At 53.2% G+C, this 26217-nt stretch overlaps 1 protein-coding gene across 1 annotated transcript; it reads right to left on the bottom strand.

Annotated features, from left to right (window-relative positions):
• Nucleotides 1-1084: 1084 nt before the first annotated feature.
• CNN2 (calponin 2) lies at nt 1085-20145 on the bottom strand. The gene is made up of 7 exons (XM_074978603.1): nt 19995-20145; nt 9129-9250; nt 5800-5866; nt 5518-5655; nt 5244-5360; nt 3325-3471; nt 1085-2672 (listed from the first exon to the last, which is right to left on the bottom strand). Exons 1-7 carry the CDS (start codon nt 20055-20057, stop codon nt 2406-2408), a joined length of 921 nt encoding a protein of 306 aa, XP_074834704.1. The 5' UTR covers nt 20058-20145; the 3' UTR covers nt 1085-2405.
• Nucleotides 20146-26217: the final 6072 nt, after the last annotated feature.

Raw genomic sequence — 26217 nt, forward strand, 5'->3', positions numbered from 1 at the left:
TACATGCTCAAGCCACAAAAAGCAAATCAAAAGGGGGGGAAGCCACGCCCCACCTAGCTCAGTAAAAGCCTGATGTTAAGGCCAGACTCCTAGCTGAGTACTTGGCAGTACTGAGCTCATTGATCATTGTTTGGGCAGGTTGCTTTTGGCATTTCAGCTTCGACATGGAGCCTTCACTTTGGTTCAATTCCCAAGGCTAGAGAAATGGCTTTGGTCAAGACTATCATATTCTCAGACATCTTCTGCATTAAGGGAACAGCACCACCTATTGAGACAACAGCAGGAGAAAGCACTGCATGGAAGAGACAAGGTCTGATACAGCACTGTCTAGTTAGACACCCCACCTAAAGTAGTATTCAGGAATCCCCATGAGTTCATCTATAACTGAGCTGCAGGTGCTGGGTTTAACCTTTGAGTTATCTTGTAGCATCAGGTTGAATTGACCACAAGATGGACTGTAATAAGCAATGAGGAGAACTAAAGAGTCCCTTTGCAAGAAAGGAATTCTCTTGAAGCGAGGAGTGGGGATCCCACTGCCTACATCTGGCCCCCAAGTTACTTTGATCCAGCCTGTGGCAAGTTTCCATACAGGAGGCTGGGAACCCCAAGCCTCTGTGCTCCCCGAGGGTTGGGCCTCCAGCACCCAAGTTGTTTGCACTTCTCCACTGGGAAACAAGGCAGTAAGTTTTGGAGGGAGTTCTCAATTATGTGTGGTCCCCAGCTGATTTGTGGGTCAGTGGCCACCAGCCAAAAAAATATTCTGCAGCCATTCTGTAAAGATGCCACCCAGTAACGCATATTCCAGACTAGAGTGGCCAGTACAGAACAGATCAATAGTCTCTAATAGGAGAAAAGCTTAAACTATTCTTTAGATAAGTTACTGAGATACAATCAGTGGCCAAATTTTGACCACCTCCCAACCCAAACAAACTCGACTGCCTTTGGAATCAGAATCATCACAGCCTATAGCCAGTGACGGCCCCACACAAGCAGGTAATTCTGTACTTCTACAATGGAGCCAGACCTATTCATTATAAAAAACACTTTTAAAAAAAAAAAAAAAAGAGAGTCACACTGGCCCAAGTCCTTTCTGAAAGCTTTTATTGCCTATATTCAAATATTACAGTTTCACATTTTATTCAAAATAATTCTAGGCTAACCTTTCCAAGGACAGTAGTACCCACTGAGAACTGTGCAGTATTTAGGTTACCCAGAGGCAGAAGGAATGCTGATCCCTCAGACAGAGCTGTCCTGGGGATTCCATCCAGTTCTTAAGGAGTTGTAATTTACCAGCAGCGCAGCGTTCTCTCCCCACCCACCCCCAGAGAACACAGCATGGCTGAGGAATACCCAAGCTGATCAGGAGGTCACATACAAATGCAAGTTTAAAGAGTTTCCTGATGGTTTAAAAAGGGGGAACCAAACATTCAGAAGATATAAGGTTTGCAAGGGCCCCCCTCTCCTAGCAACAAGGCAATGCCAACACAACCAAGTATCCTGCAGTTGGTGATACGGATGCAGCCATCAACTGCAGGATCAGGTAGTAAGATCCTTGGAAGGGAAGGAAGAACTAGGCTGCTGGAGACAAAGGGAAAGAGAGAGAGGAGACACAAAATAAGAGCATTTTAGATATTAAAACGCTTGGTCCCTAGGTTGTCTCCAAGGCACATTACTGTCCTTGCCTCACTTTAAAAGTATATACACATTTAAAAAATACAAAACCACAGAGAGGATGAGGCTTTCAGAGCCTCACTTTTGGCATCATAAAAAAAGGCACAAAAGAATTCCTCGGCCCTTTGAGCCCGATCTCCGGAGGCAGAAAGAGCTGGCAGAGGAGCCAGGGTGGTAGCATGAGCCTCTGTGCCCACCGAGATTCCATGACATCACTAGTATGGCCCCGAGTCCTTCGGGAAGGCTTGGCAGCATTCGGTACCCTTGACATCTATGCCACCAGCACTGCCACATTACAGGAATTAGATCAGAGCATGAAGAATAAGCAGCACTCTCAACACAGAGGGCTGCAATGCTAGAAGGCTGCATCCTGTTCGCGAGTTCCCCCACGTTCCCCCCCCCCCGCCCCCAAGAAACACACATTGCCCCAGTGTTTTCCTAGTATCTCTCTCCCTGGAAGACTAGACGTGATCTCCATCAGTGTTTAAAGGCCTGGCTTGTTCGCCTCCTGCAAGCGACAGGCTGCACCCTAAACAGGGAAGAGATACCCCAGGATTTAAAGACGCCACCGACTCTCCCCTCTGGGATCAGGGGATTTGGTCTTTGCTCACAAAAGGATTCACTTTAAAAAGTTACAGAAAGAGGTTATAGATAAGGTGTATCCAGCCACAGGGATCTGCACACAAGCTGGCAGCGGGGGCGGGGGGGGGGGGGGGGAAGGGGTGGCTGAAGGGTCAGTAACCCTCCTCTTCTTGTCGGTAGTAGTGGTACTCGGGGGGATCCGTGCTTGGGTCGTAGACGGCGTTGGCCACCTCACTGGCATTGCCCTGGGGACAGTACTTGGGATCGTAGATCTGTCGGCCCAGGCCAAAGATCTGGCCACTCTGATTGGCCCCCTGGTTGGAGCCCATCTGGAGGGACATAGAGCTGTTGTCACACTTCTCGGTGCCCATTTTGGTGTCATAGATGTGCCTCCTCGTGCCAGGAGCCGTCATGCCCACCTGAGAGACCAGATTATTTGTGATAACTGTGGCAGCTGGAAACTCCCATTGCCCCACCCAGCAGGGGACACTACAGAATGTAGCGAGACCCTGCCCAAACCCGCCCATCTACCCGGTTGGTGTGGAATTGCTCCCTCTATTTTTTTTTTGCATCTACGGGCAGAATAATTTTTATGCACAGAGGCATGTATGGATGTGCACCAACAGAAGCTGTACTGCCACCTCTGAGCGCTCAGCCAATCTGCCAAGCAGCGCCCAGATCTCTCCTGAGCGGCCACCCAGTGGACAGCTTACAGGGAACACTGTGCTGTGTGGTGGTGGGAGGGGAGAGGAAGGGCACATACAGCATGTGTTTTACAGGTGGCAGAACAGGACAGATTAAGGAACTTGGACAAGGTCATGCAGGGATTCTGTAGCAGGACCAGGAATCCAAATCCACATCCTGGTCTAGAGCCTTAACCACAAGACCATCTCTCCTGCAGAATCCCAGGCGGCACAGATTACATCTAGGTGCCTTTGGGGCTTTCCTGGATTTAACACAGCTGCCCAGTCAGGAACCATCCCTCTTTAATGTCAGCCTTAAACCCAGAGGCTCTGTCCAGCCACTCACCTCCCGATGGATGGCTCCCCAGGCCCACGACTGCCTGCTTACCTGGCTAGCACATTTGTTGGTGCCCATCTGCAGGCTGATGGTGGAATGGTCCACGGGCGGCAGGATCTGGTTTTTGGGATCGTAGAGATGTCTCCTGGTGCCGTAGGCAGTCATGCCAGACTGGCTCGCACACTTGTTCGTGCCCATCTGTGGGCAGAGAGTGACACTGAGCACTAAACTTACAGCCCGCCCCAGTGCGAAGACAACAGCACAACCTGCCTCAGTCTCCACTCCCTGCACCAGACACACATGGCTCTGCCTCCCTAATCCACAGGAGGAGGTGGGAAGATTCACCGAGGGGCAGGGAGAGGGAGGGAAGGAGAGAACAACTATGATGATTCTAGCCCTGCTGCTAACACGCATTCCAGTTTTCTTGCATTATGGGCTTCACGTCTATGGTGGTTTAATCAGAACCATAACTGTCTCCAGATGGGACCTTCCCCAATTCCCTGCAAGGGCAGTGCTGAAGGTCCAAATCTCTAGGTGGAGCAGAGAGACTATGGGACTGGCTTCAGACCAGTTCACCAGTTAGACACACCCCAGCCTCCCACATGAATCCTAGAACTGGAAGGGACCTTGATAGGTCATTTGAGCCCTGTCCCCTGCCCTCATGGCAGGTCCAAGCATCATCTAGACCATCCCTGAAAGACATCTGTCTAACCTGCCCTTAAGTATCTCTGGTGATGGAGATTCCATAACATCCCCAGGCAATTTATTCCAGTGTTTAACTACCCAGATAGTTGGGAAGTTTTACCTATGTCCAACCTAAACCTCCCTTGCTGCACTTTAAGCCCATGGCACCTTGTCCTAGCCTTAGAGGCCATGGAGAACCACTTTTCTCCCTCCTCCTTGTAACACTATCATGTCCCCTCAGTCTTTTCTTTGCTAAACTAAGCCAGACAAATAATTTCATAGCTCATGTTCTCTAGACTTTTCGTCATTCTTCTTGCTCTTCTCTGGACCTTCTCCAGCTTCTCTACATTGTTCTTGAAATGTGGGGCCCAGAACTCCAACTGAGGCCTAATCAGTGCAGAGTGGAAGCGTAATACTCCTGTTAATGCATCCCAGAATTACGTTTGCTTTTTTTGCAACCAGATCACATTGTTGACTCATTTAGCTTGTTGAGAATAAGCACGGGACAGAACAGGACAGGCCAACGAGGCCAGGACAGCAGTGAAGAAGATGAAGGGCAATTTGTGTTAGATCCATGGCATTCAACCAGTTCTGAAGCAGTAGCCACTGTAGCGAATGAGCCACATTATTCTGAAAACAAGCAGTCCTGTAGCACTTTAAAACTAACAAAATTTCATTCATTAGGTCACAAGCTTTTGTGGGTAAGAATTCAGATTTTACTGCTTGTCTTTTTGCAAGTTTACAGACTAACCCACCTACCACTCAGATGATTCTGAAAAGGTAACTTTTCAAAACAAGGAAAAAAAAATGTAAGCTGGGAGTCAGAGCTTATGAAGGAGGCATGAAGGATTTCCAGCCTAAACAGCATATTTAAGCTATTCTGTAAATGGGCATAAGCCTCCATCCAGCAGATGGGTTAAGTAAACGGAGAGTGGCTTTAGAATTCAGAAAGCTCCTCTGAACATTTTTTAATATCTGAAAATTTTTGGTTTGTGATTTAAAAAAAAAAAAAAGTTGGACTGCGCTGGTTTTTGAGTTTAATTATTCAAGCCAACTAGCCACACTCGACCAGCCAAACAGCCCCATGTGGACACCACGGTGCTAGACGGTCTGTATCCGGCCTCTCACCCGAGAGCTTCAGGCTGGTGTTTTGCCATCCGCCGCAGGCAGTGGCAGTGAATTTGGGTGCTAAAGGGTTAAGGGAATTTCATGTGACACACCTGCCCCATCCAGGCCCTGCCTAGCCCACTCCTGGCCTAGCAGATGGGGTCCAGCCACCTGCTCACCTGCAGCCCGATGACGCACTGACCGGCCTTCATCTTCGCATCATCGAAGTTCCTCTGTTGTTTCTCCGAGTACTTTACCCCGATGTCCACGCCACTTTGTATCCCTTTGGTCTTGGCCTGCGACAAAGAAAAGGTCCATCCGCCTCAGTATCTCCACTCAGGCAGCAGCCAGCAAGGGGCCCAAAATTCAGCCATAAAGGAGAGTCCTGCCCCGGTCCCATTCTAACCCTGACCAGCTAGAGACTGGATTAAACAGCCCCACAGCAGTACTCACCATGCCTGCCAAAGCCAGCAGGGACACCTGAACCTGGGTCAGGTTCCCGGCCTCGAACAAGTCGTTGGCTTCAAAGAGGTCGACGGGGTTCATGCCATAGTTGGCCATGGCCTTGATGAAGTTGGAGAGGTTCTCCAGCTGGTGGGAAGAGCACTGGGTTAAACACATGAGCCATAGCCACAGGGGGGCCGGGGAGCAACCCGCAGGGCGGTTTGAGAAGCAGCTCCCAAAGCAGCTACCGCCTGGTTAGCTGATGGGCCGAGGGAGTAGCTGAGCAAGTACCTGATGCCAGGCCTGAGACGAGCGGTTGATCTTCTTTACCGAGCCTGGCTGTAATTTGTTCATGAGCCTGGAGAGAGAGAGACAAAGCCATCAGCACTGGAGCAGGGAAGCACGTTCCAGCCATGGCAGAGCTGCCCAAGCATTTCTTAGGGAGCTCTCGTCCAGCTGCTTTTAAATAAGTGCCCGTCAGAGGACGGCATGCCTAAAGCTCAGCAGTTCACAGAAGAGATTCTAATGCCTGGGCTCTGCGGAGCTGCTCACTTGTAGCTCACAAGCCACCCGACAACCAACAGGATCATTTCCCACCTTCCCCAGGAAAATGGGGAGAGAAGCAGAGCAGTAACCTCCCCACAGTCACGCAGCATGTCCATAGCTCAGCCAGGAATGGACACCAGGCCTGCTCTGCCCCAGTCTTGGGTTCTAGCCACCAAGTCACACTGCCTCAGGCTTGGGGGTTGACCCTGGCATGGCCACCTCAGTGCAGAGTGAGAAAATACACCCCCACCCCACCTAGATGCCAGACACCACTGGGAGCCATGAGGCTCTGCCCAGCGCTCCTGTCAGCTAAGCACTTGGGTGCCCAGCTCTGGAGCCATCCAGCTGCTTCGCAGAGAGCCCACAGGTAGCTGCGTGTGTGTCTACTGGTGGTGCACAGCCGCACAGGTTCTCTGCGCATAAAATTTATTCCATCCGTGGGTGGGAAAAAGAGTTAGAGGGAACATTGCTCCTATCCAGCAAGGCATAAGGATGGCCATTCCGCATCAGAGCAAAGGTCCAGCTAACCCAGTGTCCTGTCCACCGACAGAGACCAGCATCAGGTGCCCCAGAGGGAGTGAACAGAACAGGTATCCTCAAGTGATCCCTCTCCCGTCACCCATTTCCAGCTTCTGGAGAGCAGAGGTGAGGGACACTGTTCCTACCCAGCCTGGCTAACAGCCTAACCTCCATGGAGGAGCTCCATCTCGGTCTTTTTTGAACCCTGTTAAAGTCCTGGTCCTCATAACCTCCTCTGGGTGACCCCTCGTTTGTGTGTTATGGGAACAACAACAACAAAAAGCTTGTCCTTATTGCCTTTTGCCATAGCGGTCACGATTCTATAACTCAAACATCCCCCCGATCTCCTCTTTGGGATTCTTTAGTTTACAGAAGAGAAGACTGAGGAGTGACTTAATAGCAGCCTTCAACTTCCTGAAGGGGAGCTCTAAAGAGGAGGGTGAGAAACTGTTCTCAGTGGTGTCAGATGGCAGAACAAGGAGCGATGGTCTGAAGTTGAACAGGGAGAGGTGTAGGCTGGATATTAGGAAAAACTACTTCCCCAGGAGGGTGGTGAGGCAGTGGAATGCGTTGCCTAGAGAGGTGGTGGATTCTCCAACCCCCAAGGTTTTTAAGTCCTGGCTGGAGAAGGTCCTGGCTGGGATAACTTAGTGGGGGTTGATCCTGCTTGAAGCAGGGGGCTGGACTAGATGACTCCTGAGGTCCCTTCCAGCCCTGGGATTCTTATCTCAGCTGAACAGTCACAGTTGTTTTAATCTCTCCTCATACAGCAGCCATTCCAGACCCCTCATCCCTTTTGTAGCATGCCAAGAGGAGGCCGCATCAACACTAGCAGGCTCCACCAGCACAGCTTGGCCAAGACAGGCTAGGTCAGCGCCACCGAGCCGCAGTCCACGTAAAAGCCCGCGTTCTCCAAGAGCTGCGCTAGCCGCACTCTGCAGGAGGGTCAAAGCCATTGGACTAGATGCTGCATGAGTGGACTATATCAGTTCAGCGTTTAAACTTATACTTGAGGGAACATAATGTTGTGGTCCACAGAGTAGCTCCCGAGGGATGACGGATGCCTAGCCACAGACAGCACCCACAGGAGCCGTTCTGTGGACAGGCAACTTGGAATGGCAAAATCCAACCCGCACTCCGCCCCCGCGCTAGCAGTTTGCACCATGTGAGCCTGGAAAGGCAATTTCCAACTGGATTTTCCCCAAGCAGGAGCACTGTGATGTTCCCTACATATCAGTTCCCTGGACAGAAGTCAGCCCCAGCTTGACCCATGGATACGCCAGAAGCATTACAGCCAGAGAGAGATACAGGTCCTCTATTTCCTGGCACCTCTCACTCCGTCTAACAAGACACCCTCTTCAGGCATCTTCTCCCTGTCGTTTGAACTGCAGCCACTGCCAGCAAACTGGCTGTTACTGGATCCCACCCATACCCCAAATCAGAGTGCTTTAAGGCCAGCAGCAGGAAGTGGATAATAAGCCATTCTCCCCGCTGGCATGCCAGCTGCTAGCCAACAAAGCTCGTTTCAGGGAAGTCCTGAAGTGGAGTGCCGGGAATGGCCAGGCTCCGCTGCCTTTCCTTGCGGAGGCTGATCTGAACCCTGGCACATCCCCTGTTTCAGAAGCTTTCCTGGAATTGGAACCTCCTCTCCTGCTGTTTGCAGCTGCCTGGGCTGTTATTAACTTCCAAGAGCTGCCTTGGAGATGCTAGAAGAAGGCAAAGCATTCACTATTCAGGACGCTGGGACTCCAGCCCTTGCCGATTTGCCAGCATGTGCTTAGGGCTACTCCAGAGGGGACTGTGCTGCCCATTGTCAATTCCCTTTTTATTAGTTCCAGCTGTCCCTTGGCATTTCTACTAAGCCACATCTCACAGCCAGGAGCAGAAACCTCTCTCATTGCATTCACCAGCCATACAGAGCTCTGGCACTTGTTTGTTCCCAGAGACCAGCCAATACTTCTGCATCCTGGAGCTAGACTCCCCGACTCAGCCTAAGTCCGGACTAGTGCAGAGCTTGTTCCCATTAATTTCTTCCAACCATGTGCAGAATACATTTTGTAGCGTTACCAAGGCACGTGCAGACGGGCACCACCAATAGACACACAGGCTGCCAGCTCTCTGCTAATCAGCTGCCGGGGGTGGGGGGGCCCCCCCGCAGCATGCCTGAATCTCTCCTGGGCAGCTCTGCAAGCGTTCTGCTTCTGGGGAATGCTGAAAAGGCAATCGGCCAGGTCAGTCCTCACAGCCTGCAGGTATCTCCATCAGCTCCCCCACAGGCTGACCCATGAGGGAAAAAATATTGGGTGATGAACACCCCCAGACAGCTAAGCTCCCAATGCCTGCACCCCTTGCTTGCTGGTGACCTCACAGAGCAACTCCTCCCCGGCCCTCCCAGAATACCATGAACAGCTGGTTCACAGCATTCTGGAAGCTCTGGGGGACAGGAGAGGAGCAGGGGAAAGGTATTGGGAAAGCAATGGGGCACCCCCTCCCCAGCTCCAGAGAGGTTAGCGCCCAGGCCCCAGAGCCTTTTTGGCAGCCCCTGCCAGACTCACTCGCAGAGGATCACGCCGTCCTTCAGCCCCGCCTGGAAGTCGGGGCCGATCTCCCGCCCGGTGATGCTCTCTATCCATATCCTCAGCTCAGCCTCCTTCTGGGGATCGTACTTCTGGGCAAGCTGGGGTGGGGTGGGGGGAAAAAAGCCACAGAATGGAAGAGAGTTAGGCAGCTCTTTGCTGGGTCCCTGGGCTAGTCACCCCACACTCCCCCTGCCCACCTCTCATCCACGTGGCTGAGCTGACCATTCCCTCTGGCCGCACATGGCCAGCGTAGCTCTACGGAGTAAGCTGTGCGCGTCAGAAAGGTTGCTGGGATGCAGGACAGTGGGAATAGTGGGGAAGAGGGGATGCCAGGTTCAGAAGTCTCTGGGAAGACAGGAAGGCACCAAGCCAATACCAGGGTCCCCTGTCTGAGCCAGACCTGTAGCTGCCCCACAGAAAGGTGTGTGTGGGAGGGGAGGGTTGTATGCAAAGCTAATGTAGCTTCAAGCTGCACCCATGCTTCTGTGGCCCCTATTCTGCTCCCCAGTGGGGCTCTTATAGCCAGGGTACATCTGTCCCCTCCCCTTTGGGCCCAGGGCAGGTCAGTACAGAACTGTTGTACTGGAAATCCAAGCCTCAGCGGACAAGCAGCGGCTCAGCTATGAAGAAACCAGCAGCCTCTGCTGCAGCGAACAAGCCTGGACTGCGCCTCAGCAGCCAGCTGGGGCAGAGCCAGCAGCCACTCAGCAAGGAGGAGTTGAACAATTTCCTCCTTTGCCAGGTTGAGACACAAGGAAGAGGCTCGTCAAACAGAGCCCAAAATCCCCATCCAGGGAGAGCAACCCAGCAAAGACCACTCCAGACTGATTCTCACTGGAAGTTTTCAGAAGCTTGGGTCAGGCACGGTCCAACATCAGGTTACACTTTGCCCCCTCCTGCTTGAGCTGGGGGCTGGCCAGCTGCAGCTGGCTTCCCCCCAATCCCCTCCTCTGCAGAGCCTGGCCTTGGAAAGTTGCAGACAAAGCATCGGTGTGGAAAAAGTACCCCAAAACTTACTCGAGTAGAAGTACAGCGGCTTTTGCAGGGCAGAGGGGAGAGATGTACTTAAGTCACCCCTATCCCTCTGGAAACCTACTTGAGAAAAAGCAGGAGCACGGACACACAGTATTCAAGCATCCAGAAGCTAAAGCAGCTATACTTCAGAACCTTTTGGGTACTTTTTCCCCACCTCCGCAAAGCATGCTACAAAAGACCCTGAGCAACCACTCTAAGATAGAAGCCCAGGAGGTGCCGAGAACCACATGGTTGTGCCTGGAAGACACCCAGCTGCTGACACGGCTGACATCCTGTATGAACCCACACAATTCAGAGCAGCCCACCACTCCTCAGGCGAGCTGCAACTTAATTGCCTCAAAACGGGGCAACAAAGCAGCTGACCTCTCTCATTGTGCACCAGAAGGTCTGAGGAAGAGGACTTTTTTGGGGAAAAAAAAGGTGGAAAAATAGGTTTGATCTTAATGAAGGAAATTCAGGGCCTGTCTCTTCAGGAGGCTGGAGAGCCAGCAGACAGATGATGGGAATGACACAGCTGGGGTAGGCAGTCAGCATTAAGAACATAAGAACGGCCATACTGGGTCAGACCAAAGGTCCATCCAGCCCAGCATCCCATCTGCTGACGGTGGCCAATGCCAGGTGCCCCAGAGAAGGAGAACAGAAGACAATGATCAAGTGATTTATCTCCTGCCATCCATCTCCTGCCCTTGTTATGAAGGCTGGGGCACCATACTTTATCCCTGGCTAATAGCCATTTATGGACCTAACCTGCAAAAATTTATCAAGCTCTTTTTTAAACCCTAATAGAGTCCTGGCCTTCACAGCCTCCTCGGGCAAGGAGTTCCACAGGTTGACTGTGCGCTGTGTGAAGAAAAATTTCCTTTTATTAGTTTTGAACCTACTACCCATTAATTTCATTTGGTGTCCCCTAGTTCTTGTATTATGGGAAAAGGTAAATAGTTTTTCTATATTCACTTTCTCCACACCATTCATGATTTTATATACCTCTATCATATCGCCCCTCAATCGCCTCTTTTCCAGACTGAAAAGTCCCAGTCTCTCTAGCCTCTCCCCATATGGGACCCGTTCCAAGCCCCTAATCATCTTAGTCGCCCTTTTCTGAACCTTTTCTAATGCCAATATATCTTTTTTGAGGTGAGGAGACCACATCTGCACGCGGTACTCGAGTACATTAAAATTCACCTTGATCTTTATGGCTTATCTAAGGACTGTCCCCATTGGGGAGAGGGGCGCTCTGTTAAAAAGCGCAGTGCCCTTTGGGTCCAGGCCCAGAAAAGTGTCACAGTCCACACAGTGTTCACAGCTAGCCCAGAGAAGAGATCCAGCCAGAGGGCAGGATTTTAACAGGGAAATTTCCAGGCCTTTTGGAAGCAGCAAGGCGCGAACCTGAAGTGGTAGCTGCTCCCTTCTGCAGGCGAGCTTCCATGCGGTGCATTAAAATTCACTCCACAGCAGCATGTGCCAGAGGCTGGTTGGCTCTGCCCGCCCTGGACACAGGTGCTACAGAGCTGAAGAATCTCCCGTGCAAGGGGCAAACAGGATCTGACCCATCTCTGTGCATGGAACAGAGCTGCTCCCTGCACTGCCGGGGAGGGGAGGCGGGGTGGGGTTCAAGCTCTGACCCATCCCCTGCAGCACAGAGAGGCACACAGAGCAGTCTACTGCTGCTAGCAAGGCTGAGAGCATGTCCGGGTGTGCTGTGAGCCAGGAGCTGCTCAGGTAGCCTCCTTCTGACCAGAGCCTGTCTCTGGCCCAGCCCTGCACCCCAACTCCCTCCCAGACCGTGCATCAGCTCCTACATCCCTTCCCTGGCCACAATCCACTCCTCTATCCCTACCTCCTCCTGCCCCAGGTCACCGCCCCCTCCTTCATCCAAACTCCCCTTCAGATTCTCCTGCACCCTGGGCCCTTACTCCAAATTTCCTTCTGCACCCAACCGTCATCCCAGACCCCACAGCCCCCCTCCCCTTAGAAAACCACAGCCCTTGACCACATACCAAAACTCCAAAGTGGCCTGAACCCCCATCAAAAGTTATTACCCACCTCTGTCCTATGGGAACTCATGTGATCCTCGTTTGATTTTTCTCCCTCTCCCAGCAATGAAATCTGAGCCTACAGCTCAGGAGGGTTGTTTGTTAGGGCGTAATTGCCCCGCTGCCTCATAAGGTCTTAATTTGCATGCATGCACACACACGTGTGCACACACTTATTTATAGGTTGGCATCTTCCAAGCCCCCCTGCCCTGCCCAGCAACACTGCAGGATACAATATACTCCCAGCCTGCTTTCCCCATCCCCAAGATAATTTCCTGATGAGCCTCCCCTTTAGCAGGCAAGTGGGAACCATGGCCCACTGGCATGACAGCCAGCGGGAAGCTGCCCTGGCCCGCCCTGCCCCCGTTAAGGTGTACGGGTTCAGGAAGAGTCACTCAGGGCCAAGTCACGCCAGAGGAAGCAGCAGGACTGATTCAGGCCCCTATGCTCATCCCTGACTCAGAGGAAGGCTGGTGACTCAGGACTCCTGGGCGCTACACCAGTGTGTAGGAGTTAAGAGGGGGTCAGGCTGAAACACCTGCTTTCTGGGGAAGGGAAGGCCCTTGGGATCCTTCCAGGCGAGTACTGGAGCCTAGCAGTGCTTGCTCTGTCCAAAGCAGCCTGTACAGCAGCCCAAACCACTGCCCCTGGGGTCAGGACCAGCTTGCCTTGCCCTGCAGCCCTGGAATGCATCTCAGCAGATTCCTGGGACGCCGCGAATATGCCAAGAATGCAAAGCGGCTCCTTGAAATCCAGACCAGCTGTCCAGGCTGCAGGGCCTTTACTGCTGATCAGGAAACAAGCAGCTTTAAAGAAATGAAGGAGACAGCAGGTCCCTGGTGCCAGAGAGGAGACAGCCTCTCCCAGCTGCTACTAAGCAGCCTCTGCAAAGGGCTGCTGCCCAGGAGCACCTGCCAGAGGCAGGTGCTGGAAGAGCTACTGGCCGCTTTGGAGCAGCATTTAAGCCTGTACAAGTATCGGGCTGGAGGAAAGCGGCTCATCAATAGAGGGTAAGTGTAAGGACCCTCCAAGTAGCAGCATCATTAAACCTCGACCCTTTGGCACTCAGGCATGGGCCTCTACCTCTTCAGCTAATGGCACAGCTCTATTAGATGGCAGCAGTAGTAGACTATTATCTTTTTATATGAACCTACCACTAGAGGGTGCATGACATTTAGTTCGGGGTTATATTAGATACCAAGGAGACTAGCCAGTTCCCTGAGGCTACAAGGTCAAACCCCAACAAGGGCAATTTGTAAGGTACAAGATGAGCACTATGCAGTTTAGTTCATGGCTGGAGGAGCAGCTCTCTGCTCTGCAGGGCTGAGCAGGTCCCCTGGGGCTTGACTGTCTCCTTGGAGAAAGTTCCCCTCCTCTGACTTTGGGGGTTGCTTGTGGAACCTCCACCCCAGAGCAGACTGGGCACACGCAGCTTAGACATCACTTTTCCCCCCAGCTTGAAACAACTGGACCAATGCAAATGCCTTCCCTGTGCCTAGCAAACCGCAGCTCCCTACCAAGGTGGACACCTGAGGGGTGAAGTCGGCTCAGTTTATCTTGGGCAGAAACAGAAGTCTTACTTGGACTCCCCTCTATTCCAAGCAGAACCTGTCTGAGCACCCTCAGAGCACTGTAAGGTCACTGACTCCAGAGCCTTGCAGCAGGACTTCAGAGCTCTCAGCACCCCCTGTCCCCCACCCACGGACCAGGAAGTCCCTCTGGCAGCCAAGAGATTGTTCTAGGCGCCGTACACTCAGCTTTTGCATGTGGTTTCCAGCAGGTGTGACCCTACGGTGCACGTCATGTGTAGCCACACCTGGGCCTCGCTGCCCGGAACAGGGCTTCAGACAAGCTCAACCATCGAGATGCAGGAGACAGGAGAGAAGAGGCCTCATTAGCCAGAGTGTTATACCCATAACAGAGCCTGACTCCCAGGAGAACTCAGGTCTGTCCATGCTGGTGGGCCTTAAGCATCCTGCGAAGAGCCAAGTTCTTCTGGGAGTCGGGCTACAGACTGCTGGGGCTGCTCAAGGATCTCTCCAGCCTATCCTGCCAGATGGGAGGATTTGGCACCTAACCCCAAAGCTGACATCAATTCCTGCTGCGACTCCCTGGGCAAGTAAGCTCAACCCTGCCTCAGTCTCCCTGCTTAGCCAACCAGGGAAATGCCACACTCAGCTAGAGGGGCCTATGGGTAGGAGGAAGAGAACATCTTGGATCCACTGCAGACTCTCAGCTCAGCACAGGCAGGAAAGCAGCAGCCGTGCGGAAGATGGGAAGTTTAGGTGCTGAAGAAGCTTGTCAAAGGGGCAAACCCCACTGGATTCAGAGCAGCGAGGCTGCTCGCTACCCAAACCCCCACCCCCCCCAAGGGACACAGCTGTTGAGCGCTCAGCTCTGATTTCACAACAGCTTTCTTCACTGCCTGTTGCAATCCATGAAGGAGTGCGGGGAGCAGGCGGAAGAGGAGACTGACGACAGCCGTACAAGGGGAGGATGCTCACTCACCACATGAGATCACAGCTGGTATTGGGGATCTAGCCACAGGGGCAAGGGAAAAACCTAGCCTTCAGCCACAACCCTGCACCCCTCCTTCCCCACCAGGGCTCTTGGTGCAGCTAGACCTGCTCCACACCCAAACCCACTCAAGAGCCAGAGCCTTGTGCCGCCTCTGGATCGGAGCTCGTCCCATGGACGAACGGTAACCGGTTTGCTTGGTTTCATGGAGGCCTGGAGCAAATCAAAACATGCAAACAACCTACAGGACCAGGTCAGCCTGTTCTCACACAGAACACCCAGCACCAGCTGCTGTGGCCCCCCACGTGGAAGGAAGTGGCTTCCTAACCCTCAGTGACTGGTCTGTACCCTGGAGCATAAAGGCTGAAATAAGCCAGGGCGGCTCAGAATCTCCGGTGTGACTGTGCACGCCCCCACTGCAAACCCTTATTCCAGTTCAACTCCAGCTTTCATCTGCCATCCCAGCCCCATGGGTGGCAACAGCTGCTGTTTAGCTACTGCAGACCGGTTGAAGCAGACACCATTCCCTTGTGCTGGTGCTCCTTCCCCTGCAATAGGCATCATCCTCTAAACTAGAAGGCCAAGGACTCACCTGTGTGCTCTTTATCTCGCAAAACAGCTCCCCCGTCTAGTAGATTTAAAGATGCCCTGCCCTACCCCCCATGGCATTTCAAAAAGCCCCTGCCCAGCTACCAGAAGAGTCCGCAATTCCAGGAGCCGACAGGTGGGTTTTCAAGACCTCACCTAACCCCGCCCCAGCAAAATCCAAAACCAGCCACCCCGTGCATTTGGCCAGGCCCTTCCAGAGGCAAGAGAGATGCGAATTCTTATTGGCTCTCCCAATTCAGCCCAGCAAGAGGGTTTCTCAAGGACCAGTGCAAAACGTTACCTGCTCTTGCACCTCCATTAGCGCCTCCCCAAGCAGCTTCTGTGCCAGCTCACCTGCCCAAGGGGAATGGGTCCGATTTCTGGGGGAGGGAGCAGGGTGGCCAAGTCTGAATTCACCCTCCTGGACTTGGCTATGGATTTGGTTAGGTGACTGAGTGACCGGGGGGCTGGGTGGGGAGGAGGGGGAGAGAAGGAGATAACCCAAAAGCAAGTTCCACCCCTTGCATTCCCCAATGACCAACACTCTGGGGTGGGGGGGGACGGGACAGGAACAATGAAAGCAGTGATGCAGGTCCTTAACATGGACCTGCCCTGCATGCCCACACCCTCAAGTGTGTTGCTTATTGAGCTAAACAGGGTTCCAACAGCTTCCTGCGCCTCTGCATTTAGGGGTTTAACTAATGTAGTTCAACCTGGTTATGCCAGCACAAGTCTGCAGCTTCAGCAAGGCCTAGAGGCAGCTGCAGGGTCTGGAGAAAGTTGCATGTTGAAGTGGAGTTCCAATACGCCTCCCCACCACGCAGATTACTGGAATCTCCCTGACCCTTCCCACATCCCCTCACGCGACAGGTGACTTTGCACTGAATGCTGTTCCACAGCATCCCACATGCTGGCCAGCTGCCCTGTGGTCACCCTACCCATGGGCATTGGCTTGTCCCTTGGGCTGTGCTGACTAGACAAAGGCTTGCATGCTAACCGGGTGTAAACTGGTAGGTGTTAGTGATGATCACTCATCCCAGGGAGGACAGAGCGCCATGGCTGGTTCTCTTCCAGGCTTTGGCACTACACAGCAATGTTGTGAACAAGACACAAGAAGTCATTCTTCCGCTCTACTCTGCGCTGATGAGGCCTCAACTGGAGTACTGTGTCCAGTTCAGGGTGCCACATTTTAGGAAAGATGTGGAGGAACTGGAGAGGATCCAGAGAAGAGCAACTCAAGTGATGGAAGGTCTAGAAAATATGATCTGTGACAGAAGACTAAAAGAACTGGGTTTGTTTAGTTTGGAAGAGAGAGGGCTGAGAGGGGACAGGATCACAGCTTTTAAGGAAGAGGGGAAAAAAAAATTATTCTCCTTGGCCTATGAGAAGACAAGGAGCAATGGGCTTAGAATTGCAGCAAGGAAGGTTCAGATTGGTTCAAATTTCCTGGCAGGGTGGTTAAGCTCAGGACTAAATTGCTTGGGATGGTTGTAGAATCTCCATCGTTGGAGATATTTAAGAGCAGGTTTGGCAAAACTATCAGAGATGATCTAGATAGTGCTCGATCCTGCCATGAGGGCAGGGGACCAGACGCGATGACCTCCTGAGGTCCCTTCCAGTTCTAATGTTCCTACTGCTCTCACACAGCTCCAATGGCTGCCTAGGGTTAAGCCCTGGCTGGAATGAACAAGCGCTCAGCGGCCTTTAGGAAGGACGGTCATAACATTTGCCAGTTGCTCAGCATCAGCCAGGGTGCTGCCTCCCTCTTCTGCAATAAGGCTGCAGGATTGGGCCATAAGGGTTACTGAGACGTGTTTACAACCAAACCGTGGAAGGCTGCAGAGAGGCAGCAGCGCATACAGCGTGTAGGCCCAATGCAGCTCTGACCGGCGCTACTGGATTACAGACCTGTATGCGGGAACCGGCTGCCAGAGAGTCCTTGGCAAAGTTGCGCTCACCCACCGAGCGGCCAGTCCCAGAGGATGAGTGTAAAGGAAACCTGCCACGTTGCAGCTGCAGCAGCAGAGTAAGCAGGGAGCGAGGCCAGTCCCTTTCTGGCCTGCGACGCTGCCCTGGAGCAGACAGCGTGCTCCTAGTGACAGCATCAGTTTAGATCCGGAGACGGCCGGTCACTCCTTCACAGAAGGCAGCTCCAGGGCCTCTCCCTGCACTGGAGATTTGAGTGAAATTAGACTCGACAGCACCACCAATGGGGGGGCACTAAGAGCGTGGGTTGGCCACAACACAATCAAACCCTGACAAGAACAGGTCTGGGCGAACAGCTACGTAAATGCCAGCAGCCTGTCCGCACATGCCCCCGTGGGAAACTTCCTTGAAATCACCAGGAACAAGGACAGTCCCTTCAGGCTACGATTGCAGCCCATCTGTTGCCCGCTGCAGAGACCATTGCTGCATGTGGCAATGGGCTGGCAATTGCCCCTTCCACCATAGGTGGTTTCAAAATTGCATGAACAGCTCCTATTCCCCCAACAGTAGCACGGCTGCACAGTGATGTGGGAACCCCTAGTGGAGGGATGAAAGCCAGGCCCCTTAACCCTGTCTCCCCCCCGCAGGAGCAGGGCTGGCAGTCAGGATCGCAGCCTAAACCTGGAGGCGCTGCGGTTCCCCCCGCCCCCGAGTTCCCATGGCCATGCTTCAGAACCTCAGCCAAGCCGCCCCCCCCTTGTAGGCAGTGCGTCGATCGGACTGGTAAGGGCCCCTGATCATCTCTACAACCATTCAACTCCCAGCGCTCCATACATATTTAATTTGGACTTTGAGAGGTGACCCACTACTAGCCCCACTGTACAGAAGAGCGGCCTGGGAGGGAAGTGATGCCAGCGATAGCCTGAAGTCAGCATCGCAGAAGCTGGCAATCCCCACTCCCAGGCCCACGCTCTAACCAGGGATCCCTCCAATATTTCCCAGGCCATGAGCAGAATAAATTTTGTGTGCACTGGGCATGTGCAGATGTGTACCACCCGCAGAAACACATGCTGCTGATTTTCTGCTAATCAGATGGGCAGCACCTGAAACCTTCCTGGGCAGCTGTCCAAGCACTCAGCTTGCAGGGAACACTGGCTCTAACAATGATCCCATATTACCTTCCTCAGCCATTTAACTCAGCGAAGGGGAGGGGAGGGGAGGCTCCTTTTCCAGCATAAAATTGCTTTGCAGGGTAAGACCTCCTGAGATACAGCTGAGCTTGCAGGGAGCACAGATGGGCCCTAGAGACTTAGATTATTCCATTGTTACTTAGGCCAGTTTCGTTTCTCAGGGATTATAGCAACACACACTGTGAAGCAGAAGACAGGTGGAATAGCAAACAAGGTGGAGACACGTGTAAGAAAATCTGTTGGAACAAGGAGTACGGTGTAGTAATAACTTCAATAAACCCTTCCCTGGAACACACCCCAGGTTTTGTATTTTAACTATGCTCCGAACACAAGCAATCCAAACTGCAAATTATAGGCTTACAGGTTAGATTTATACAAGTGGGTTAACATGACTAGCTAAGCAGCTGCACCTCATAGGCTGAGCAGCTGTGCCCCATGCTCCTTCCCTGAGAGGAGTTTGTTCTTAAAGTGACTAATACCTTTCTATCAAGCTGCAGACCTGTTGCTTGTTTTCCACCCCTCCTTGCTGAACAGTCTCCCTTCTTGGAGGGTTTATCTCTGCTCTTGGCCCGGTCTCCTAACAGGAGGCAGGATCTCATCACCTTTCCCCAAAGTCGGGGCCTTAATTTGCATTCCCCCAGGCCATCAGCATCACAGCCAGCTACAGAACCAGCAGAGCCCATGCTCAGTGCAGGCCCAGATTTTGCAGCGAGAGAGAGGTGGCTTTTTACACACACCCCAAAAAAAGGCAGGGGGTGGGGGGGACAGCCAGCAGGCACTGCAGGATTTCCCTGCTCTGGGACCAGTAGAGAAGCAGCTCACAAAAACAAACAAAAAAGAAGCAAACGTGAAAGTGGCCAGTTTTACCTTAGCTTAAGATGAGCAAAAAGCAAGACAGTGAGAATGGGGCTCAAGTTCAGCCTTTAGCTGTGACAAGCTAGGGTAGGAAGGAGCTTCAACCTAGGACTTAGGTAACATGGGTCTTGGGTCAAAATGGGAGAGGAGGAGGAAATGGATGCCCTCCGACTTGCTGGGGCAAAAAGGGATGGGAGCTAAGGCCCCAGCTTATACAACTGCTTCCTCCCCTATGCCCCACCACCCCACCCCTGGGCACCCCCTGAGCCTCCAGGTGCCTGGAAGCAGACGTACATTTGACACCCCACCCTACAGCCACACCCCCTAAAAGCCACTTTGCAGACTCCGGTGGCACTGCTTGAGGTGGTGGGGCAGCCCAGCCGAGCCAGGGCTCTGCCCTGCTCAGTTGAAGCAGTGCCCATGGGACAGAGCCAGGCACATCAGCTGCACCAGAACTCAATCGGCCCTTGGACCAAAGAGGGGTGAGGGCCCAAGGAGCCAGGGCTGCCAGATGGAACCTGGAACTCACTCATGGGAGCAGGGCCAGGGACCCCCCCTGCTCCCCTCTAACTGGAGCAGAGGTCTGGAACCGCCCCCCCGACCCACTCCCCAGGGCGCACCCCCAAGGAGGGCGGTCCCCTCCCCACGCCCAACCACTTCCCCGCCCAGCCAACTCCTCGGCGCGCCGCCAGGCTCACCCGGCTCTTGACCTCGGCGGACAAGCCGTAGGACGGGCCGCGGTTGAACTGCGTGCTGCTCATGCTGCGCTCGGTGGCTGCTCCGGGCCGCGGCGCACACTTGGGACTCGGGCGCTCCCCGGCGCCCTTCTCCGGAGCTTTTGCCCGGGCCGGGCACCGCCTCCTGCCGCTGATTGGCGGGGAGGTGAAATGGCCTTATAAGGGCAGGAACGCTCCGAATTCCTGCAGGATGGGAGTTTCCTGTGCGTGTCCCCCCAGTGACCCCCGGGGGCAGAGAGGGGGGCGCCAGCGCCAGCGCCAGCTCCAGGTCGGAGACTTGTCCTCCGCCGGGCGGGCGCTGGCCAAGGCTGAGAGGCTCCCGGAGGCGGGCAGATCCCAGCCGCCCACGGCCCAGGGGTGGGATGGTCCCCCGCTAGCTTTGGGGGTGATCTCCGCTCCCAGCGCCAGAGACTCAGCCCTGACTGTGGAGCAGTGGGACACCCACCAGCCCATCTCTCCAGCCGGGCCAAAGGGTTACCCGCTCCCCCTGTACACCGACACACCCAAGCCAAGTGGTGAGCCTCACCCACCAGGCTGACACACCCACACACGTGGGTTCACAATCCCTCATGGCCAGAGCTCAGCTTGTAACAAAAGAGACATCAGAGTCCAGCAAGCCCAGAGGTGCCTGACCAGCCTACAAACTGCCAGGCCCAGATGCGCCCAGGCTATGAACTGCCAGGCCCGGAGGTACCAGGGCTCTCAGCCCCACAAACACTATTAATTGCTGCTTATATGGGATGCTCAGCCCCTCACCCAGACACCTGGGCAGATCTTCGGACATGCAAGCGTCCCTCCAATGGATGCCTGATACTGATCGGCCCCCCCAGTAACCCCTGGCTTGCCTGGTATGCGGCAGGGCAAGGGCAGGAAGGGGCGCTGCAAGGGAGAAGTAGAGGCAGAAGGCAAGGGGGGCAGGACAGAGAGGATAGGAGCCCACTTGCCCCCTCCCTCACCATGGTGCCCTCTAATTTCTTCCCTCTGTGGGCAGAATAAATTTGGTTATGTGCCCCATGTGCGGATGTGCACCACCAAAAGCCACAGGCTGCCAGCTGTGGACGCTCTGCTCATCAGTTGGACTGCACCTGAATGTCTCCTAGGCAGATGCCCAAGCGCCCAGCTTACAGGGAGCCTTGCCACTCACCCATGCTATAGGGCCAAGCAGACTGCTGAGATGGGTGCAGCTATTCACCCCTTTTCTCCCGCCTCCCCGGAGGACTGAGGTCTCTGAGATCATCCAGGCACCGAAGCTGAGGACAGGGCATGCCCCTGGTTGCTGATTGCCTTCCCAGCCTTCCTTCACATACCAGGACAGTGAGATCATTAGGGTTAGAAGCTCATTAAGCCAGGGCTGGGCAGGCTGGACAGAAAGCTGCTGGGCTCTTTCTCCTGGACACGGGTTGACATCAAATTCCCATCCAACCCACCCTTCTTATCCCATCTCTACAGAGCACTGGCATTGTGCTGGACAAACCCAGCCCCAGCAGCTCCCAGGGTCACTTGGGTCCTGAACGCACATGACCCATTTGTGTGGTACTTTCCCAGGATGACTGAATTCTCTCCTCAGTTTGCTACACATTGCTTTTCCCAGGAGATACTGGGAGTCACTCTGATGTGTATCAAGAAGGGTATTACGATGAGGGTCCAGTGTGGGAGGGCCGTCTGGCTGAACAAGGTGGGTAGATGGCACAACTCCCATTTCTTAACAGACCTGATCCTATCACTGAGCACCAGTGTGTCCTCTAAGCTGAGCTGCCCAGGAGAGATTAGGTGCTGCCCAGCTGATTAGCAGAGCACCCGCAGCTGGCAGCGTGAGTTTTTATTGGTGGTGCACATCCACCCACACATCAGTGCAAATAACAAAATTTATTCTGCATATGGATGGAAAATATTAGAAGGAACATTGCTGAGCACTCACCATGGCCCTACCCCAGGGGAAAGCGAACTGGGGGGGGGAGCAGGCACCCTTGGGGGAGGCTTGAAATTTCATAAGGGGGGGTGCAGCAAGATTGGCTGCTAGTGTCAGGCTTATCCAGCTCATTAAAAAGGCTGTGTTACTGTTTTTTATGTCTGTGTATTCACACTGATATGCCAATTACTAACGTTCTTACATTCAACAGACTTCTGTTCTTTTACACACCAAAAGGGTTTTTTTTATATGAACATAACTGAAATTTCCATCAGTCTGGATGACATTAGACAGGCTGGCAGGGTGCGGGGCTGCTACCAGTAGGGATGAAAAGTGAGGCCCGATGTAAAAAGTTTGCTCACCTCTGCTTTACCCAAATATATATCTATCACCATACGCAGGCATCCATCTCCAGACACATCTAATCTAATCTAATCAATCGCACCCATCAACCTGGGATCTGGATACCAACAGGGAGAGTAGCTCTGGTGGGATCAAAAATCTGAAACTTCATACACAAACTTTCGAGAGGGGGAAAAATCAGCTTTGGCCCCCAACTCTTAGATTTCTGCCTAGACCACTCAGCAGCCTCCTGCCAGCTCTGCAGGCACACAATCCAGCCCAGTTTATGTGTGGGCTGGCCAAGCTCCCTGCGGCAGAGTGGCAGGGGCAGGAAACACAAGGGTGAGAGGAAGCGCTCTGGATTGTCGGGCAAGGGGTGGATTTCAATTCACAAACCCAAGCTGCGGGAAGGAGGACAGGCTGCAGGACCTGTTTGTTTTATGAAACAGAGGAGGGCTCATCACAACCCAGGGTGGGGAGAGATCTCCAGAAGGGATCTGCCGACAATCAGAGTGTGGCAGCCGAGTACAATGGACCGACTAGTAAGAAGGATGTTTGCACGGCAGGAGGCGCCCATCACCCGAACACTCGGAAATCTTCCTGGCTATTTCTGAAGCCAGTATAAAGGTCCCTTCCTCCACGCCGCTCTCCCAGAGCCTCTCTCTGTGCGCTGCACTTTTTTGCACTGGTGCAAAGCCATTACGCTGGACTCCAGCGGGACAACTGCAGTGCTGTGCCGTGGCAACTCGGAACGTACACAAGTGCAGCCTGTCTATGTTAGGGACAGAGTTGTTCCATCCTTAGGACAGTTCTGAGCCACCACCCCAGGTGCCAGGCTTTGGGGACCCCACAGAGGACACCTCAACAGATCTAGGGGCAGGCCTGGGGCGGGGCTGCCCTGCCCTACACTCACCACCACGGGAAGAGCCAGAGTGGCCCTGCAGCCGGCTCTGCTCCTCTCCCACCGCCACGGAGAAGTGAGGTGCAGCAGGCTGGAAGGGTGGTGTGGCGGGGTGGGGCCGGGCAGGGCACAGCAGGCTGATGAGCTGTTCCGGACCCCTGCCATGGTGAGTGCAGGAAGGGAGGGTGATCCCTGCGGCTGTCTGACCCCCCGCCACCTCAGTAATGCCTTGGTTTGGTTGGCATGGGGCAGGAGGAAAAGGCAAAGGCAGGACGAAGCACTGCAGGGGTAGAGGGCAGGACAGGGGCAGGAAGGGACATTGCAAGAGCAGGGGGCAATGGGGCTGGGAAGGGGCAGGGCAGGGGTGGAGCTGGGGCAGGGCAGTGTGGGGCCGCCAGGGGAACTGCTGCAGGCCAGGTGCCTGGGGCATTGTTGGGAGGGGGGTTGCCCCAGGCCCCGCACCACCCCGGGGACAGCCCTGGGCAGGGGGTTGCATTGGGAAAACTCCAGGGTTAGAGTCTCACCTAGTATAAATCACTGCAGCCTCACTGACCTCTTTGGAGCTATGCTAATTACACTGCCTAATTATCTGGGCACCCTGAGTTCAACAGGCCAGCACGGATTTACACCAGCTGACAGAGCTGGCTGCACAGAGTTCAGTGGAGATGCACCAATTTACACCAGCTCCTGCTGAGAATCTGGGTCAAAGAGCCAACCAGGTGTGTGCCACAAGGCAGAAACCAATTCCCTCTTCGTTGGCCAATATTTTTAACAATATCCCTTGGGGTAAGACTTCCTTTTTATTTTGATCAAATTTCTCAATGTGATTGATCTTCAGAACACTGTATATGAGTAAATAATTACTTATTTGCTAATTAACTGTACCAATAAGGAACCAGACTCTGCCTAGCTGTAAGGTTATGTTTGCACCATGCCCTTAACTTAAAATTTCCAGTTAATTTTGAAACAGGCTCTTTCAGCATTTGAGGCTGTCTACACAGCGCCAAATGTCAAAATCCTGCACTATTTCGAGGCATCCCTTACTCCCGCAGTGAGGTGTAGAGGGATGACGAAGTCGCACGCCCGCTATTTTGAAAAATATTTTGAAAACCCAGGGGCATTTCATGGACACGGAGTAGCAATTGTGGGATACCTCGGTATCCTGAAATAGCTCGACAGTGTAAACACAGCCTAAGTGACTGACTGTTTCTTGGGACAGGCAAAGTGGGCTGCCTGAGCCGCCACTTGGTGCTGGTGTAGCTGCGATGTGTAACATCCCAGCTGGAAGCTGAACTTCTAAGCAATATGTCACTATTTCTATTCTGCTTGTACAGCATCTGAGCACCGGTGCCTGGAGCCATATGACTAACTCTGCCATTTGTCTGTGCTCTCATTCTGTTTCACTTCCAGGCCCATGTGGGCGGCAGGGCCTGGGGCAAACCCCTCCCACAGTGCCCCAGGTGTGGGTCCATGGGCAACAGCCCCCTGCACTGCAGGCTCTGCCCCTGCCCCACTGCGCTCCCACCCTGCCCCCTACCTGGCCAGGGATTACCTGGGGCAGGGAGCAGGCAGCAAATGGCAACAGCAGGGAGTTGCCTCCCCTCCCTCCCCCACTCACTGGTGCCGTCCTGGTTCACCGAGCCTCACTTCCCCATTGGCGGCCGAGAGTGGAGGTCACATCCTGCTGCTGTGGAGAAGTGGGGCTCAGCTGCCCGAGAAGCTGTGATGGAGTGGAGCAGGCTGCCGCTCACGCCGCATGGTAAGTGCAGGCAGGATGGGGTGAAGGGAGGCAATCCGGCCCAGCTGCCCCCCACCATCCACACCCTGTCCCAGGTAAATCTCCCCCCTCCCATCCATAGCAAGGCTGGGGTGGCTGCCGCAGGGCCACCGAAATCATAGGGCCTGGGGTGGTCACTCCACCTCTGATTTACCTTCTAGTTCTGGCATTCAGCTTCTCTCCGCCTGGGGTGGTGACCCTCAGCTCATGCTTGGATCCTCCCCATCCTCAACCCAGCTCTAACTGGTAGGCCAAACGCTCATTTCAACACTAAGCCTGATCACTCTAGGCCTGGCTGGCTGCAGAAACGGAACTGGGGACTATGACTGACGAACTAGGAATAAGGAACCATGTTCATCCCAGTGTTTGAGTAGGAATATGTATTCTGTGCTCCCAAGGGAGGCCAATGTCATTGCTAGAAAAACCCCAGACAATTATTGATTTAGTCCTAAGTGCAGCGCAGGATCTGGCCCAAGAGGTAAATATAACTGGACTTCTTGGTAATAGTGACCACGGTGTCATAAAATTTAACATTCCTGTGGTGGGGAACGCACCTCAGCAACCCAATACTGTGACATTTGATATGAGAAAGGGAAACTACACAAGAATGAGGAGCAGCAGAAATGTAGCACTTTAAAGACTAACAAAATGGTTTATTCGGTAATGAGCTTTTGTGGGACAGATCCACTGAGCTGAAGAGGTGGGTCTGTTCCAAGAAAGCTCATCACTGAATAAATCATTTTGTTAGTCTTTAAAGTGCTACATTTCTGTTGCTTTGTTTCATTGGAGTACAGACTAACATGGCTACCTCTCTGGTACTGTTAAAAAATGAGGAGGTTCGTTAAACAGAAATTAAAAGGTACAGTACCAAAAGTAACAGCCCTGCAAGCTGCATGGAAACTTGTCAAAGACACCATAATAGAGGCCCAACTTAAATATATACCCCAAATTAAAAAACATAGTAAGGCTAAAAAAGTGCCTCTGTGGCTTAACAACCAGATAAAAGAAGCAGAGAGATAAAAAGGAGGTGTTTAAAAAGTGGAAGCTAAATCCCAGTGAAGAAAATAGAAAAGAGCATAAAATCTGTCCAGTTAAGTATAAAAACATAACAAGCCAAGCCAAAAAGGAGTTTGAAGAATAGCTAGTCAAAAATGCAAAATGTTTTTTAAGTACATCATAAGCAAGGGGCCTGATATACAACCAATGGGGCCACTGGATGATTGAGATGCTAAGGGAGCACTCAACGACAGCAAGG

The sequence above is a fragment of the Carettochelys insculpta genome, chromosome 27 (genome assembly GCF_033958435.1).
Source record: "Carettochelys insculpta isolate YL-2023 chromosome 27, ASM3395843v1, whole genome shotgun sequence".
NCBI classification, from domain to species: Eukaryota; Metazoa; Chordata; order Testudines; family Carettochelyidae; genus Carettochelys; species Carettochelys insculpta.

Excerpts from the sequence above, each read along its gene's own strand:
- CNN2 (XM_074978603.1), bottom strand. The coding sequence starts at position 20,057 with ATGAGCAGCACGCAGTTCAACCGCGGCCCGTCCTACGGCTTGTCCGCC. Across the intron at positions 5,656-5,799 it reads CGTCTCAGGCCTGGCATCAG|CTGGAGAACCTCTCCAACTT; the intron begins GTACTTGCTCAG and ends TCTTCCCACCAG. Across the intron at positions 3,472-5,243 it reads AGTGCGTCATCGGGCTGCAG|ATGGGCACGAACAAGTGTGC; the intron begins GTGAGCAGGTGG and ends CTCTGCCCACAG.